The sequence below is a fragment of the Lathamus discolor genome, chromosome 8 (assembly GCF_037157495.1).
Source record: "Lathamus discolor isolate bLatDis1 chromosome 8, bLatDis1.hap1, whole genome shotgun sequence".
NCBI lineage: Eukaryota > Metazoa > Chordata > Aves > Psittaciformes > Psittacidae > Lathamus > Lathamus discolor.
In genome coordinates, this window is record NC_088891.1 from 18,458,001 (window position 1) to 18,471,815 (window position 13,815).

The 13,815-nt window shown below is 43.2% G+C and overlaps 1 protein-coding gene across 6 annotated transcripts in view; it reads left to right on the forward strand.

Annotated features, from left to right (window-relative positions):
- The window catches only part of USP3 (ubiquitin specific peptidase 3), a 93,124-nt gene that overhangs the window by 47,839 nt on the left and 31,470 nt on the right, over window positions 1-13,815 (forward strand). Inside the window, exon 1 of one of the 6 annotated variants that reach the window (XM_065688043.1) lies at window positions 2,036-2,335. The exons of 1 other annotated variant lie outside the window; for it this stretch is intronic. In XM_065688043.1, coding sequence (XP_065544115.1) covers window positions 2,245-2,335 — 91 coding nt within the window. In that variant the 5' untranslated portion in view covers window positions 2,036-2,244. Of the gene's footprint in view, window positions 1-2,035; window positions 2,336-2,601; window positions 2,746-3,472; window positions 3,572-4,107; window positions 4,233-10,379; window positions 10,413-13,815 lie in introns of those variants that run through there. 4 more of the 6 variants (XM_065688047.1, XM_065688042.1, XM_065688046.1 and 1 more) reach the window with 4 other exon arrangements.

Consider the following 13,815-nt stretch of genomic DNA (forward strand, 5'->3'; position numbering starts at 1 on the left):
GAAGGCCAAGTGACGCTGATAGGGAGGGGAGAATGAGAAGTACAGATCCAGCTGAGGTTTCTTTCTCATTGTTTGTGTGTAAGGATGGGTGGGGAATGACAAGAGAATGAAATCTGCATTGCTTAGAAAAGACAGCAACTGCAGTCAAACTGCTGCTTTGATGTAATGTATGTCTTCATTATACATTGTGGCAGAGAGTGGAGAAGAAGAAAGGGAGCCATGACTAATATATAAACATGCTAGCAATACCACCTTTTTGCTCCTTAAACTTGTACAAGTAATTCCTAGATGTATGTCAAAGTAGTGATTTTTAGATTTGTTTAATTTTTTTTGTTTAAAACAGTGAAAACATTTCATTGTTTTAAAATTCTGTCCGCCAAAATAATTTTTGCTCTATTTTTATATTTGTTAGAAAATGATACACACTTTGTGTAGAACCTGTAAAATACATGCTGGGACTGTTGCTTACCTGACTGATCAAATGTGACAGTTTTGAAGGATGGGGTATATGTGAGGAAGCTCCATGGTTTTGTGTCAGGATAACATTTGCAACCATTTAATTCACAGTTTCATAATTATAAAGTGATTTTGCTTCTAACTACACAGCTGGACATACAAACTAACTCCAGTGAGTATAGTTGAAGTGGTTTCTGGTGCTGTGGAGAACTGGATAGAAAATGTTCTGAATTTCCTCCCTTGTGTAAATAGTGTGAAAAAGAATAGTGTTCTACCAAGGAGATTTGTCACACCGAGACATCTTTCATATGAATGTTTCAAGTAGCTCATCAAAAAATCCACATAGACCTGTCAGTTTCTAAAATAATCCTCTGTGAAATAGTGTTGTGCCATGTAAAGTACATTGAGACAGATGCTTTTCGTGTCAACGTGCTGGTCACAGGCAAAACCAGCGGCAAAACTGTATTTCTCACAGTAGTTGCAGTAAAGGGAAAGGTCTAACACTCCTAATATGCAGGAGTAATCACAGTTCCTTAGGTTAAAAAAAAAATCCCCTCTTTTTCAGGTACTATCAGGAATTTCTGGTATTATGATCCCAACATTAAGCATGGACATTTCTGAGATATAGAATTGTTATTCTGTGTCGTCTGGAAAACCTGTAATACAACCTCTGTCCTTGTATTGCCACTTCACACAAAGGTTACAGTCACAGGGTGGGAAATCCAGTAAGAGGCTGAATTTGAGGCCAGGTAACTCTTTAAAGGCGAAGGCATTTGCAAGTAACGCGCAGAGACCCGAGGTTACTACGACATCCTGTTGTCTCTGGGGAGAAGTTAAACCACGGAGCTTTCTAAAACAGAGCTCAAGGGAGCGAACGTACGCCATGGACCCTGCCTCTTCAGAACAGATTGCTTGAGTACAGCATCTGCCTCGCCACGAACACATTTCCGCTGGTCTCCTCTCAGAGGCACAGAGCTGTCTGAGCTGCCGCGGGTGCTGCCCGCGGTGGGACGGGACGGGACTGGACGTGCCTGCTCCGGGCAGCACCCGGGTCTGCGATTCCTGCCCGCAGTTACTAGGGCAGAGTTTGGGCCTGGCCTGCATTTCGCGGCAATCCACAGCACAAGTACAGGCTGGGCAGCAGCCCTGAGGAGGACTCGGGAGCGTTGGGGCGCTGCCGGTGACCTGGCCGTGTGCTGGGCTGCACCCCCAGAGCGTGACCTGCAGGTCGGGGAAGGGGAATCTCCCCCTCTGCTGCGCTCCGGGGAGACCCCCCCTGCAGCCCTGATCCAGCACAAGAGGGACGTGGAGCTGCTGGAGCGAGGCCGGAGGAGGCCATGGAGATGCTGCGAGGGCTGCAGCCGCTCTGCTCTGGAGCCAGGCTGAGAGAGCTCGGCTCGCTCCCCCCGCAGCAGGCCTCCTGTGGGCGGCCGCTCCCCTCCCGCCCAGCCGATCCGTGCCTCAGCGCCCGCGGGGGCGGCCCGCCCCTCGCACGAGCCGGTCTCTGAGGAGGGACCGCGCGGCGCTGCCCGGCTCCGCCTCTCCCGGACGGGAAGCGGCGGCAGCGCGGAAAACCCGGCGGGCGGAGCGGCGGATGGGAGGCCGGCTCCGCGGAAAGCCCGGCGGGAGGCGGGGTGAGGGAGCCGGCGGGCGCGGACGGGAGGGCGGCTGCCCGCAAAGCCCGGCGAGCGGATCGCGACGCTGTCCATAAGATGGCTGTTGTGAGCGGGGCGCCGCTGCTGTAACGCCGCGAGGAACCGCCCGTCGCGCCTCACAGCCTCGCCCGCCATGGAGTGCCCGCATCTCGGCTCCAGCGTCTGCATCGCGCCCGACTCGGCCAAGTTCCCGCAGGGCTCGCCCTCCTCCTGGTGCTGCAGCGGTGAGTGCTCCCGCCGCGGCCTAGGCTGCGCCGGCCCGCCCGGCCTGAGGTGGCCCCGCGGCCCTCGCGCGGCGGGCGGGCGCTCCTCGCCGCCGCCCGGCCGCTCCTTTGTTCCCTGTGGCCGGTGCGGGCCTCGAGGGGGACCGCTGCCCGTCGGCGGGAGAGCGCCCCGCGGCCGGGGGAGGGCCTGGCGCCTCGGGAGTGGGGTCGGCTCCCCTGTTCGGGGCCGCCCCGCGGGACCCTTCTCCCGGGCGGTGCGAGAGGATGGCCGCCGCGCCGTGCACCTCTCCTGCTCCTCGCGGAGCCGCCGCCACATGTGCCAGCGAGGGGGTAGCCCGGGGGCATTAGCCCTGGTCCTTGTCCCAGCCTTGCTGCGCAGTTCGCCCGTCGCTGGAGCGCGGCCGGACGCGGTGAGCGGCAGACTTTGCCGGGGACCGGCGCCCCCCGCCCCGCCGAGCGCGGAGGAATGCGGGATCGTGGCTCCCGGCTCCTTTTGTCTGCCGGAGAAGCCGCGCGCTGAGCCCTGTCCTGGGGGAGCCTGGCTGCTGGGACCGGGAGGAGAGGAGCCGGTGGCTGCGGTGGGGTCGGTGTGTTTTGTAAATCGGTCTGAGATTACTTCGTTTTTTATCATGGACATTTTTGAAAGGACTTTGAAGAGTGTAGTTGTGATTGGACTGCTGAGGCGGAAGGCGACGCTTGGACCCCCTTCGAGCCAAGGAGCTGCTCAGTGAAGGTGGTCTAGCTCACCCACTCTGCTCTCTGGCTCGGGAGGAGCGGAGGGGCAATCTGATTTTGGTACTTTGCTCGCTGATCTAATAGCAATGTAAATTACGGATTTGAAATGTTGTTTCAAATGTGTTCAGTAGTGCCCTTCATATGGTGCGTGGTCTGGTTTGTTCGAGGGCTTTCCCTTTAAAGGTGCTGTGCTTCTACGCAGACAATCTCCGATGGTTGCTGTAATTTTTGTTGCGTTTTTGGTGGCTATAGCTCGTTACGAAAGTAGATGCAACTTAAGGAAGTAGTCCGCGCTTACAGAAGCAGCGTGACTTGTGCCCTGGAGAAAAAGGCTCATTTGGAAATGAGTGATCAGGGAGCACTGAAATGCTGGATATTGTAAGGTGTTGCTTTTTTTTAAAGGAAAGATGGTTGTCTTTTGTCTCACGGTGTCCATGCTTTTGTGTAGGAAGGCTGCTGCTTACTTGAGTTCTTCCCTGATTGCAGTTTCCTGGAGCCAAGGTGTGGTAGTGCTACTGTTTCCTTTGGCAAAACCAGTTATTTTACTCTGTAATGCTTTTGATTTTAGAGGGAGTAGACTTTACAGTGGAATAATGTGGAGAAATTATTAGAAGGAAAGGAGCAGTACAGGAAAATTTGTTGTCCCTAATGTTTCTTACTCAAAAAAATTAATTTGAAGAAGTCTTAGCTCTGTTATCTTCAGAATAAGCAAATAAGCGAAGTTGTCAACCAGGAGCATATGGTAGCTGGGAACCACCCTTCAGGGAGCTTTAAAAAGATAAAAGTGCCAAAACAAAATATATGCTCTGGTAGTATAACTTTCCAACTTCAAGAACTAGCCAGAATGCAGCTCCAGGACCTTGTTAGGGGTGCTGGCTTTCAGCAAGTTCGGCTAGTAGAGCAAATTTTTCTTTGTTGTTCAGAGCTGTTTCTCCCAAACCGGCGCTTATCAGAAGAGCCAATTGCTGGGCAGGCAACTGATTTATTACAGCTGGGAGGCAGGACGTCCGTGTTGGACACTGTGGGGAACTGCACAGATTGATCACAGTACTGTGTCTAGGGGAGTGTGTCTGTCTGTCTGCTGTGCTTTTTAGGAAATCGAAGCTAACAAGCCAGACAGTACTCGCATAACCTTTGAAATCTTAAATAGCTAGAGAAGAAGGTAGGTACATTGAATTTAAAACATGCCAATGAACAGCCAGCAGTTTCTTCTTGATTTAAAGCAAATGAAAACTGTTCTTTTTAAAGATGAATTTTGCATTTCTACTAGTCTAGTAAGATTTAGTGCATCCCTTTTCAGTTCCCACTAGCAGTATGTGAGTATGTGAGTATTGTTACATGTACTCCCTAATGGTGTATAGACTGCTGTCTCTTGTTGGTGTTCATTTTAGTGAGACTAATTTTTTTAAGATATGTGGTAGTGTTTTCTTTCAATTCGCAATGAATACCATTTCTTATTTACTGGTTTTGCTGTAACTCGGTAATGTAAAATTAAAAGGAGAAAATTACCCATATATTAATTAATATATCTTAAAATTTAATGCATTTCCTATTCCTTTTGGTGCTGTTTTCTAGGGTTCTGTGGGCTTAGTTATTTTTCTTGTTGGTGTTGCCTCAGTTGGAGAAAAACATTTAGAAGGTAATTTTCTGCAGCCTGTAATTATAAGGCATCTCTCGTCAAGCGTGTTGTCTTACAATGACTCAGAACTTGTCAGTCCTGCTCTGAATTGCTGCTGACCTTTCCAGAAAAGGAGAGTAAGTGAAGATACTGATACAGGAAGCTTTCTGGCAGCTACCTGGTGTGCCAGTGAGAGCAAAACATCGCTGCAGAGTAGGGAATTCTTAGTTCAGATTGCCAGGGGCTATTTTTATCATTATCCTGCGATTTGAGGAGCCGGAGTTGTCTCACTGTCTGAGTAATGCATGTTGGTTAAGTACCTTTTCCTTCTCTCCACAAAACCTCGTGATTGTGCCAGTAACTTCACACGGTATCTATGGAGGCGCTTCTGAATATTGTTAATTGATACTGAATATTGTGCCATTATAAAATGGAATGTTGTGTTTGATGCTCATACTTCGAAGCTAAGTTTACTGAAGCTCGGGAGCTGATTAGAGAAGCGTGTGCACCAGCCTGAATTGCTTTTTTGGCCTATCTAAGTTACCCCTGAAGCTAGCTAACAGAGTTGTTATAGAGGTCTGGTGATGAAGGAAGACTCTTAAAAATAAAAGAAATAGTAAGAGGAAGCAGTGACGAGTGTGTCGATCCAAGTATGAATGGGTTTGCTCCAAATTAAAGAGTAATGGTGTATGTTCATTTTTGTGTCTCTAGAACTTCTGTTACGTTACTGTTGTGTAGTTCAGAAGTCTGTGACTTTAAGGACCCCTGTTTAGAAAATGGCATGCTTCCTCTGGTTATTTTATGTGGTCAAGTGTGCTCAGTACAGTAAGCAATGCAGAAACCAGCATGCGTTTGTTTTGAGGAGCTTTAAGACTATCAAAAGTGAGCACAGAATGCCTTTTAGCAGATCCAGAGGCAGGTGGTGGTTGTTGCTGTTAACTGGGCATTTAAAAGGAGGGGAGACAAATGTGTAAAGCAGAAATTGTACAGGAACTGAAAATGGTTTTTAATCAGTGCTGTCACGTGAAATGCTGCATGCAGATGTCTGCTAACTCTGATTAGAGTGCAGTCTTCTGATGCACTCCAATTTCTGAAAGTTCTGCTGAAGTTGGAAACAGAGTAGTTAGAGGCGTTGGCAAGACTGGGGTGTCACAAGCTGCATCAGTTGATGCGTGTGATGTGCCACACCTTTGGCACTGTTGTGCAAATCATGTAATTATGAAAAGCACCCTGGAACAGCTCAGATGTGGTATTTCTCAACAACTTGTCATAGTCTCGTCAAACCACAAGGAGCCAGGCCTCACCTCAGAGAGATTGCAATCTTCCAAGCACACCTGAGCAAGTCTGGAGAGTTTTTCCAGCTTTTTTAGTGCATGGTTAAGGATTCATTGGTTATTACCAATGGGTGCACTGTTCAATGTAGAATTTGAATTTACTTTTGTAGAAGAACAGCTGCAGGCAAGTAGGATTGTGTCTGCTGAAAGGAAGATTTGGTGATTTGGGTTTGTTTTTTTAAGGGGAATTAACTTCTGAGGTATATTTCAAGCTTGCTTTTCAGATCACTGTCAGTTGAATACTATTTCTTAAATAATGTAATGTTGTTGAATATTGAAGAGCAGTTCTGGCTGAGGACAGGTTATTTCCTGCAGAAGCTAAATGTATTTGGCTGGCATCCTGTTTCTTGCATTCTAGCTGCTGTTGAGTAAGGGCTGTAACTTCACTGTTGGTCAGAAGCATATATTGTGGCATCTGCACATGACGCAGGGACCATAAAAAGTACAGAGGAGAGCTCTCACCAGGAAGCTGTCTGAGGCCTAGTGAATGATGATTATGGTAGAGATCCATATGCTGAATTAATGCCTTTTTTTCTGTGTTTAAAGTGATTTAGTAAATTACTTAGGAAACTCAGTTCAGAATAACCCTGAACATCACCAAATGCTTTATTTATATGTGAGAGCAAATGTTTTCAGCTGAGTAGGAGAACTTTGATGAACATGACTGTACTGCTAAGACTGCTTTCAATGTTTTTTCATTTTTTGGTTGTGTTTTCTCAGTTATAAATCAGTTGCACTCTTCTCTTTTTGCTGGGGTAGGGAACAGCATTCTGCCAAAATTTTTTGGCACTGGACTGTTGCAGTCAGTGCCAGAACAAACATACTGTAAAAGCTCAGGTACACAAACTTCGACCCTCTTTGCTTTCCCTTTAATCTCTCCTTGGTAGTGTTTCTTCTCCATCTCCATGACTGTTTGTCTCTCCATTTGCTTTTTCTTTTTTATTACTGGAGGTCCTAATTTTCTCTTTCCTCCTATTCTTATGGTACTTGATATGATAAGGAGGCATTGTGGAAGTGGGAAGCACACACAAATGGTATGTGAAAGGGGCTCCTGTGTGCATGGCAGACTCTTTGATTTATCCACAGATTAGTGCAAATCTCATTACAGCTGGTTTAAATGTAGTCAGGCTGATATTCACCTGCCTTTCCCAAGACCTTGAAGATACGCAGGTGTTAAAGTAAAGGCATTATTCTTTGGTTTACTGATTGCTGCAAGGTGCTATGGTCCACAGAGCTAGACCAGCTATGTTTTTGTTGCTTCTGTGTTTGGGGTTCATAAAGTTTCAGACCCAGCTGGGAATGAAATTAAGCTTTGAGCCATTTCTCATTTTATCACTGCTACTTGTGTCATTTAGTAACCTCTTCATGTTTTGCTTCATGTTTTAACAAACACTTACTGTCTAGGTAAAATGTGGTTAAAGGCCATTAATTAAAATACTCCATGGAGGTTAGAAATCAGAAATTTAGTTCTGAAAACCAGTTTTGTAGATTTTTTATTTTGAGGTGACTGAAGGGAACAGTTTTTATTGTAGAGTGAATTAGAATTATAGCTGGTAAAATATTTACTGCTTTACTGTGTCCTTGTTATGGTGGGAGTAGTGTAAGGTTTTGTATCCGCAATGATTTGTTTCCTTAATTGTAAGAGGGTGTTTTAAAATGTAGGTGACACTTAACCATTAACCACTCTGAACTGCCAGCTCACCTCCCAGTCCTGCAAGCAGACAGCTTTTCAGCTTCCAAGTGGCATGGTATGGTCAGGCTTGGGGTGGGTGTAGGAGGTCCTTACCAACACCAAACAGGCAGATACTGATTTTTCAAGGTAGTTTATAGATCCGTTATTTAGGATTCTGTGCGAATATGAGTGTCTGCCTGTCCATGGCCAAATACACGTGCATTTTCTCAAGATAGCCGTGGCCCTTTTTGAACGTTTTTTTCAACCTTTATTTCATAAGTTTTTTTCATTTGATAATGTTCTTGTCCACTGAACACTTGATTTCTTTCTTTCTTCTTCTCAGGGATGCTTATTAATGTGTCTTTTGCTAGTACTGGGGAAGTAGGAAGGAAATAGTGGGGACTGCAAATAGATAAATTACTACAGTTCTTGCTGTCTTTCCCCTCTTTTCTCTCGCATTTCCAGCTTGAATGTTTTGACCTGCAACTGACCACTGACTCAGAAAGATTCCTTTCTTTAAGGGTTTAAAATCTACATTACACTGCTGGCTTTGCTGTGTTTTTTCTGGCTGCTGTTTGAAAATGAGGTTTTGTGTGTCTCTAACATAAAGATTCAGTAATGGATTTTTTCTTGGCATGCTACCATTGTAATGAGGAGCAATATCTGTTTTCTTCTGAGGGCTAAAACCATGTAATTTTTAAATATATAAACATATATGTGTGTGTATGGGTGTATTTAAATTCGGTTGTTAATTAGTTATGAAAGTGCCAAACAACTAGAAATTGGTTTTGGAATGTAAAGGAGAATTGATTTTTTTTTAAAATGCTTTTTGGCCATGATTGTTTAGTAAAATAATGCATGTGTTCTTGCTGTTGCTGTCAGGTAAGATGTGATTTATGTAGGATGTGCAGGAAGATCAACGGCTGACATTTCTTAACCTGAAGTTTGAGTTGGTGTGTAGAAAGGTTAAATTACCAAATATGGCAGTATTGTAGCCTGAAAGCTGAAACCTATGTATGCGGTTGGAAGTGCTAAGTGACCACCTTCTTTACGGTAAAAAACAGCAGCACAGCATGCTCTGGTGTCTTTGTGTATGGCTGCTGTAGGTGATCTGACTTTGGTTTTGCACCTTCTCCCCCACCCCCCGTTCGTTTAACCACTTCCTAGGGAGCTAATGGGTCTGTTGACACTGGTTAAAAGAAGTTTTTCTTACCTCCTTGTCTGCTTTTCCACTACTGGATTAAGAATATAGGCAAATAGAAAACACATGAATTTTTAACTTCAGAGTTTTCAGTGTGGAATTCTGGTTGCATAATCCAAATACCAAACTGTAAACCAGTGTGGCTGAGTAAGTGGGGAGGTGAATTACATGCAGATGAAGCTAATCACATTGTTCTCTGACAAACATTCTTCAGTGTTAGGAATGTGCTGGGGACTTCACTGACCTATTTGTTCTATGAAAAACTGTTCACTTAACTGTGTTTTATATTCTTACTCAGTTGTTGCTCAGTATGTCTGAATTATATATGACCCTCTCTTGAAATGGAGGGGTTCATTGTAACCATCTGTGAAATTTCTTATGTGAGACTGCGCAGTACTTTTATTTAGTGACAAAGAGGAGGAAACCACATGTACCATTACGCAAGAGTGCATATATTAGTTGATTTCATAAGTTCGCTCACTATCACAAAATGACTTACTTGTTTTCTCAATAAAAGCTTAATCTTTCTGGTTTTGGCTGAAAGATAGTAGCGGAAGAAATAACTTGGGTTTTTTTTCTGTAGTTCTGAGTGAGGGTTGGTTGTTTGTATCTTTAAATGTTCTTCAGAGTCTATTTGAATTCTAGTACATTTTAATGTGTTTTGAGTCAGGCTAAGACTTGATACCTTGAAACTTCTATTCATTTGCGGCTCTTTGTTACGAGGGTATGAAACACTGAAAGAATGTATTGTATTGTTAGTAATGCTTACTAAGAAACTTGCTTTGTTGTGAATTCTCTTGCTTTGATTTAAATGTAATTTAAATTTGATATTTTCTTTACCTTTTCCTCTAGTGCATGGGTGTTAGCTGATTTTAAAACAACATTTGAAATAGTGTAATTAAACCCTGTTTCCCTTTCTTTCTGGTTTCATTTTTACTAAGATGCTGTTTTTCTGAAAGAGGATGTCTAACAAAAGAAACTCACGTGAAATACTGTTAAATAGAATATTTATTTTTCTACTATCAAACACTTTAGAACAAGTATGGTCTATTTATGAACCTTTTGTAATGAGGTTGACAATAGGATAGAAAGGAGAGCTTTATGTGACATGAAGTTTGAAAACAAATTGGAATACTCTTTAAAACCTAAAGAGTAAACCAGCTGGCTTGTACATAAGGTGTAGAACATGTGTCTAGTTTTCAAAGCCTGTAATGTTCTTTTTTCATGCGTTCTCTGTCTAGAATGGGGCTTTAGCCTACTCAGAGCTTTAAAAAATACTCTTGTAGCATTTGCTTCCCTTTCCAGTCACCTGGTTTTCATTATAGTTACTCATCTGGAATTGACTAGCCTTAAATTCTTAAAATGCAGAGCAGATCCTTTTACCACATGTGTATGCAGTTTAAACACACCACTCCCCACCCCTCCCTGCCCAAAATAAAACGCCAAACAAAAACCCCCAAACTAAACCAAAAAAAAACCACGAAGCAGTCAACAACCACAGATGTTTAACGCAGTATGTAAGTTCTGGAACCTACTCCTAGATCATAAAATAATGTTAGCATTCTGCTTTGACTTAGTGCACTTCTGTGGATGTGAATGCTGGTTCTGGCTTGTGATTTTACTGACATGTTTAGTTGAGATGCTCATTTCAGTATTTTTGGTGCCTCCTGGCTGTAAAGAGACAATACGGTCAGATAATACCAAAGCTTGCATGTATACTTGTGGCAACTGCCTTTTTTAAATACGCAATTGAATGTGTAGTCAAAAACTGGGAACACGATCAGTTGTGTTATTAGTACGTGAATGCTTAGTATTAAGTAACTTGTATGGCAGTTAGGAAATTTTACATGCTGCCTGGGAAAATACTGACTTACGTTAGAGGACACCTATGTTTTTAGGCAAATAAAGTGGTTTTTTTTCAGTGCCAGAGTGTCCAGTTATGCACGTATCCAGATGTCCTGCAGTCTTGACTTCTCTGTGATGAGGGAGGCTTCTAATTTTTGGCCTTATAAGCTGTTATATTGTATATGCTGGTTTAAAACTGAGTTTCTGGGCCAGAAGGAAAGAGTGCACATGGCTCTGTAATGTGATTTGGACAGTTCATATGAAGTGGGAAATCCTTGGTTTCAGTCGCAGTTCTGATGACTGAATGTTTCATCTGGTCGATTTTGAATATAGAATATCAATATTCATTGCTGTGGAGACTACAGCCTAGGTAAAAGCTGTAAATGCCAGGCTTGCTGGAAGTCACACTCTCTCTTACTTTGTCTCACTGTTCCCCTGGATAGCTGCTTATTCATGGGAAGTGCCGTATTTAACAGAGTGAATAGTCAGTCCTCCCTCAGCACTTAGTAGTCTAGCTGGAAGGCCTTCCAAGGATAGGAGGTGTGTGTATTAAACCTGAGGCATTCACATTATCTTGAACAAATGGAGCTTGAATGGAGAAAACTCCTCAGCTGATTCATTCAGTCTTTGAATTGACTTTGTGTCTGCTATATGTGCTGTGTACTGTATGTGGCATGTATGTATTTGTCAACATGTACTTCTGTTTGTGGGACAATTTGCTCAGCACAGTATTGGTGCTGTATACCAGTGAAGCCACAGCTATGTAAATCTCATTCCTCGTGCAGATGCCGAGTACAGTTACAGTGGCATTTTTCAGTTTAGCTCAGTATGGCCGGCCTGCTGTGTCAACAGGAATAGAACTGAAAAAAAGGTCACTTAGTCCAAAGATGTGTCTGTGCTGGTCATTATGTCATTGTAATTTAACCATATAATTACACAGGGGAGATATTTGTGTTGGTACAGCTCCTGTTGAGAACAAAGTCCAGGTAGTTTATAAAGGCTGTAAAGACTATTGGAACTAGTTTAATGACCCTAACCTTGTTTCCATCCAATATGCTCTTAACAGAAAGACCAAAGTATTGCTGTTATGGTGCTGATATTTTGTGGTCTTTTCTTTGGTGATGTAATAAAGGACTATTTTAAAACTTGGATGTAAGCACAGTCTTGTAGCAGCTATGGCCTGAGGTCACCCGTGCTGCTGTGACAGTTGTTGCCAGTTTGCATTGATCACACAGCTGCATACTGCCAGATCTCTGGTGGGCACTGGAGCTTGCAGGTTTCTTAACTTGGCTGCCTTACAGAAACTGCTTCCCGTTTGTCTCTTCCTCTTCCTGCTGCTTTTTTCTTTTGCCAGTATCTGAATTACGAAGTGTGCTATCTAAACAAAACTATTGGTTTCACAGGTTGGTTGTATACTGTTATGTAGTTGTAACTTTCCTACAGTGGAAATCTGCAGCTTTGTTCTGTAGGGAATACAATGTTTGCCAGGATCATTCATACTTCACAAGACTGCACTTGGAGTCAGTTTTCAATAAGAAAATAAAAGGTCAAGATTCAGAAATATTATTTGAGTGGTCATGAGGGTGGGGGGTGGTTGGGGCCTCCGTGATGAGAGTGCCAAACTGATTAGCCATATCTTCCTCATTCTACTTGGCATAACTTGATGAACATCATCAGGATGATTTACAGAAAGTGGAAGCTGGAGGGACATCTCTGTATGATCCCATAGTTATGTGTGAGTCTGTACATAATGGTGTTTAATTGATCTCTTGGGGATGGATTGGTACACCTCTTAATTTACAGAGAGCTTTATAGGATGTATAACAAGTGAGTGTTCAGATTTCACTTAGATAAATCATTCTGTAAAATATAGTATTTCCCCTTCATATTACATGATGCAAAATGATGTTTCTTAAGTTTCTGAATGAGCTGATATTGCTGTAAAATGGCAAGTAACTTACTGCTTCAGATACCATTGCAGATTTGCTTTCCTTTTTCTTAGGACATGTTAGTATCATTTTTGCCTAACCACTTGAAGCTATTCTAAAAACGAAGCAAAATGTGGCAGTTGGTAACTATTGCAGTAGATACTTCAGTTCAAGCTGAGAAAACAGCCTCTATACCACTAAATAAGGTGTAACAAACAGATTAATATTATTTTTTAATGTGGTTAAGAAGTTTGTTAAATGTAACCTTATTCCAAAGTAGAGGGTGCTAATGTAGTGCAACACTTCTCCTCTTTTTATAATGACACTAACAAAAAACCAAACCCCCCCAAATCCCAGTTGGAATGCCAATTATTGAGGGATGGCATAGGTACCTTTATGGATGGGTCTGAGAGTTTTTCCTCACTATTCAGTGTTAACTGTGACGTGGAAGTCTTCAACACCCAAATCTGTTTGATGGACCAAGTTCCAGTGCTGTGTAATGTGCTTTGAATTGAGAAGGGGTTTGGTATGGGTCTGTCTCTTGTTTCTAGTCTACTTTTAAGCCTAGTGCTTTCATGTCAGTACCACATCTGAAAGGACTAACGTGCACTTTCTTTACAGGTGAAGCCAAACTGTCTACGTTTAATTTAGATTATAAGCAGTTCAGGGCAGTGACTGCATTTTGGCTGTGCATTCCATGGTGCCTGTCCTTGTTAAAGTCCTGAGTAATGCCTGAAGCTCCTGGCCTAATTTAATGTATTAATAGTAAGGAACAGACAGTAACTGCTTCAAGACCTGAACTGAGGAATGCCTAGAGACCTAGGCTTTGATGAGAGTATCTACTGAGCCAACCTCAGAGAAATACAGAAAGGGATCTTCAGCAACCTTTAAAAAAAATCAATTGTGTAATCTCTCGAAACAGAGCAACTGCAGGTCAGAAATTTAATACTGGCTTCTGTGTTTAATCTTAGTGGGAGTCACTTCCATGTTATTTGAGTTCTTTGTGGGAGGAGATGTTTGTGCAGAAGATAAACTGCACATTGCTAATGTGATGCAATTGGAGCAAAGTTTTTCCTAAAAGTTAAAGCAAACAAATGAGCCATCTTTTCCTATTCCCCGATAGGATAGATGGAAAATTTTAGTGGAT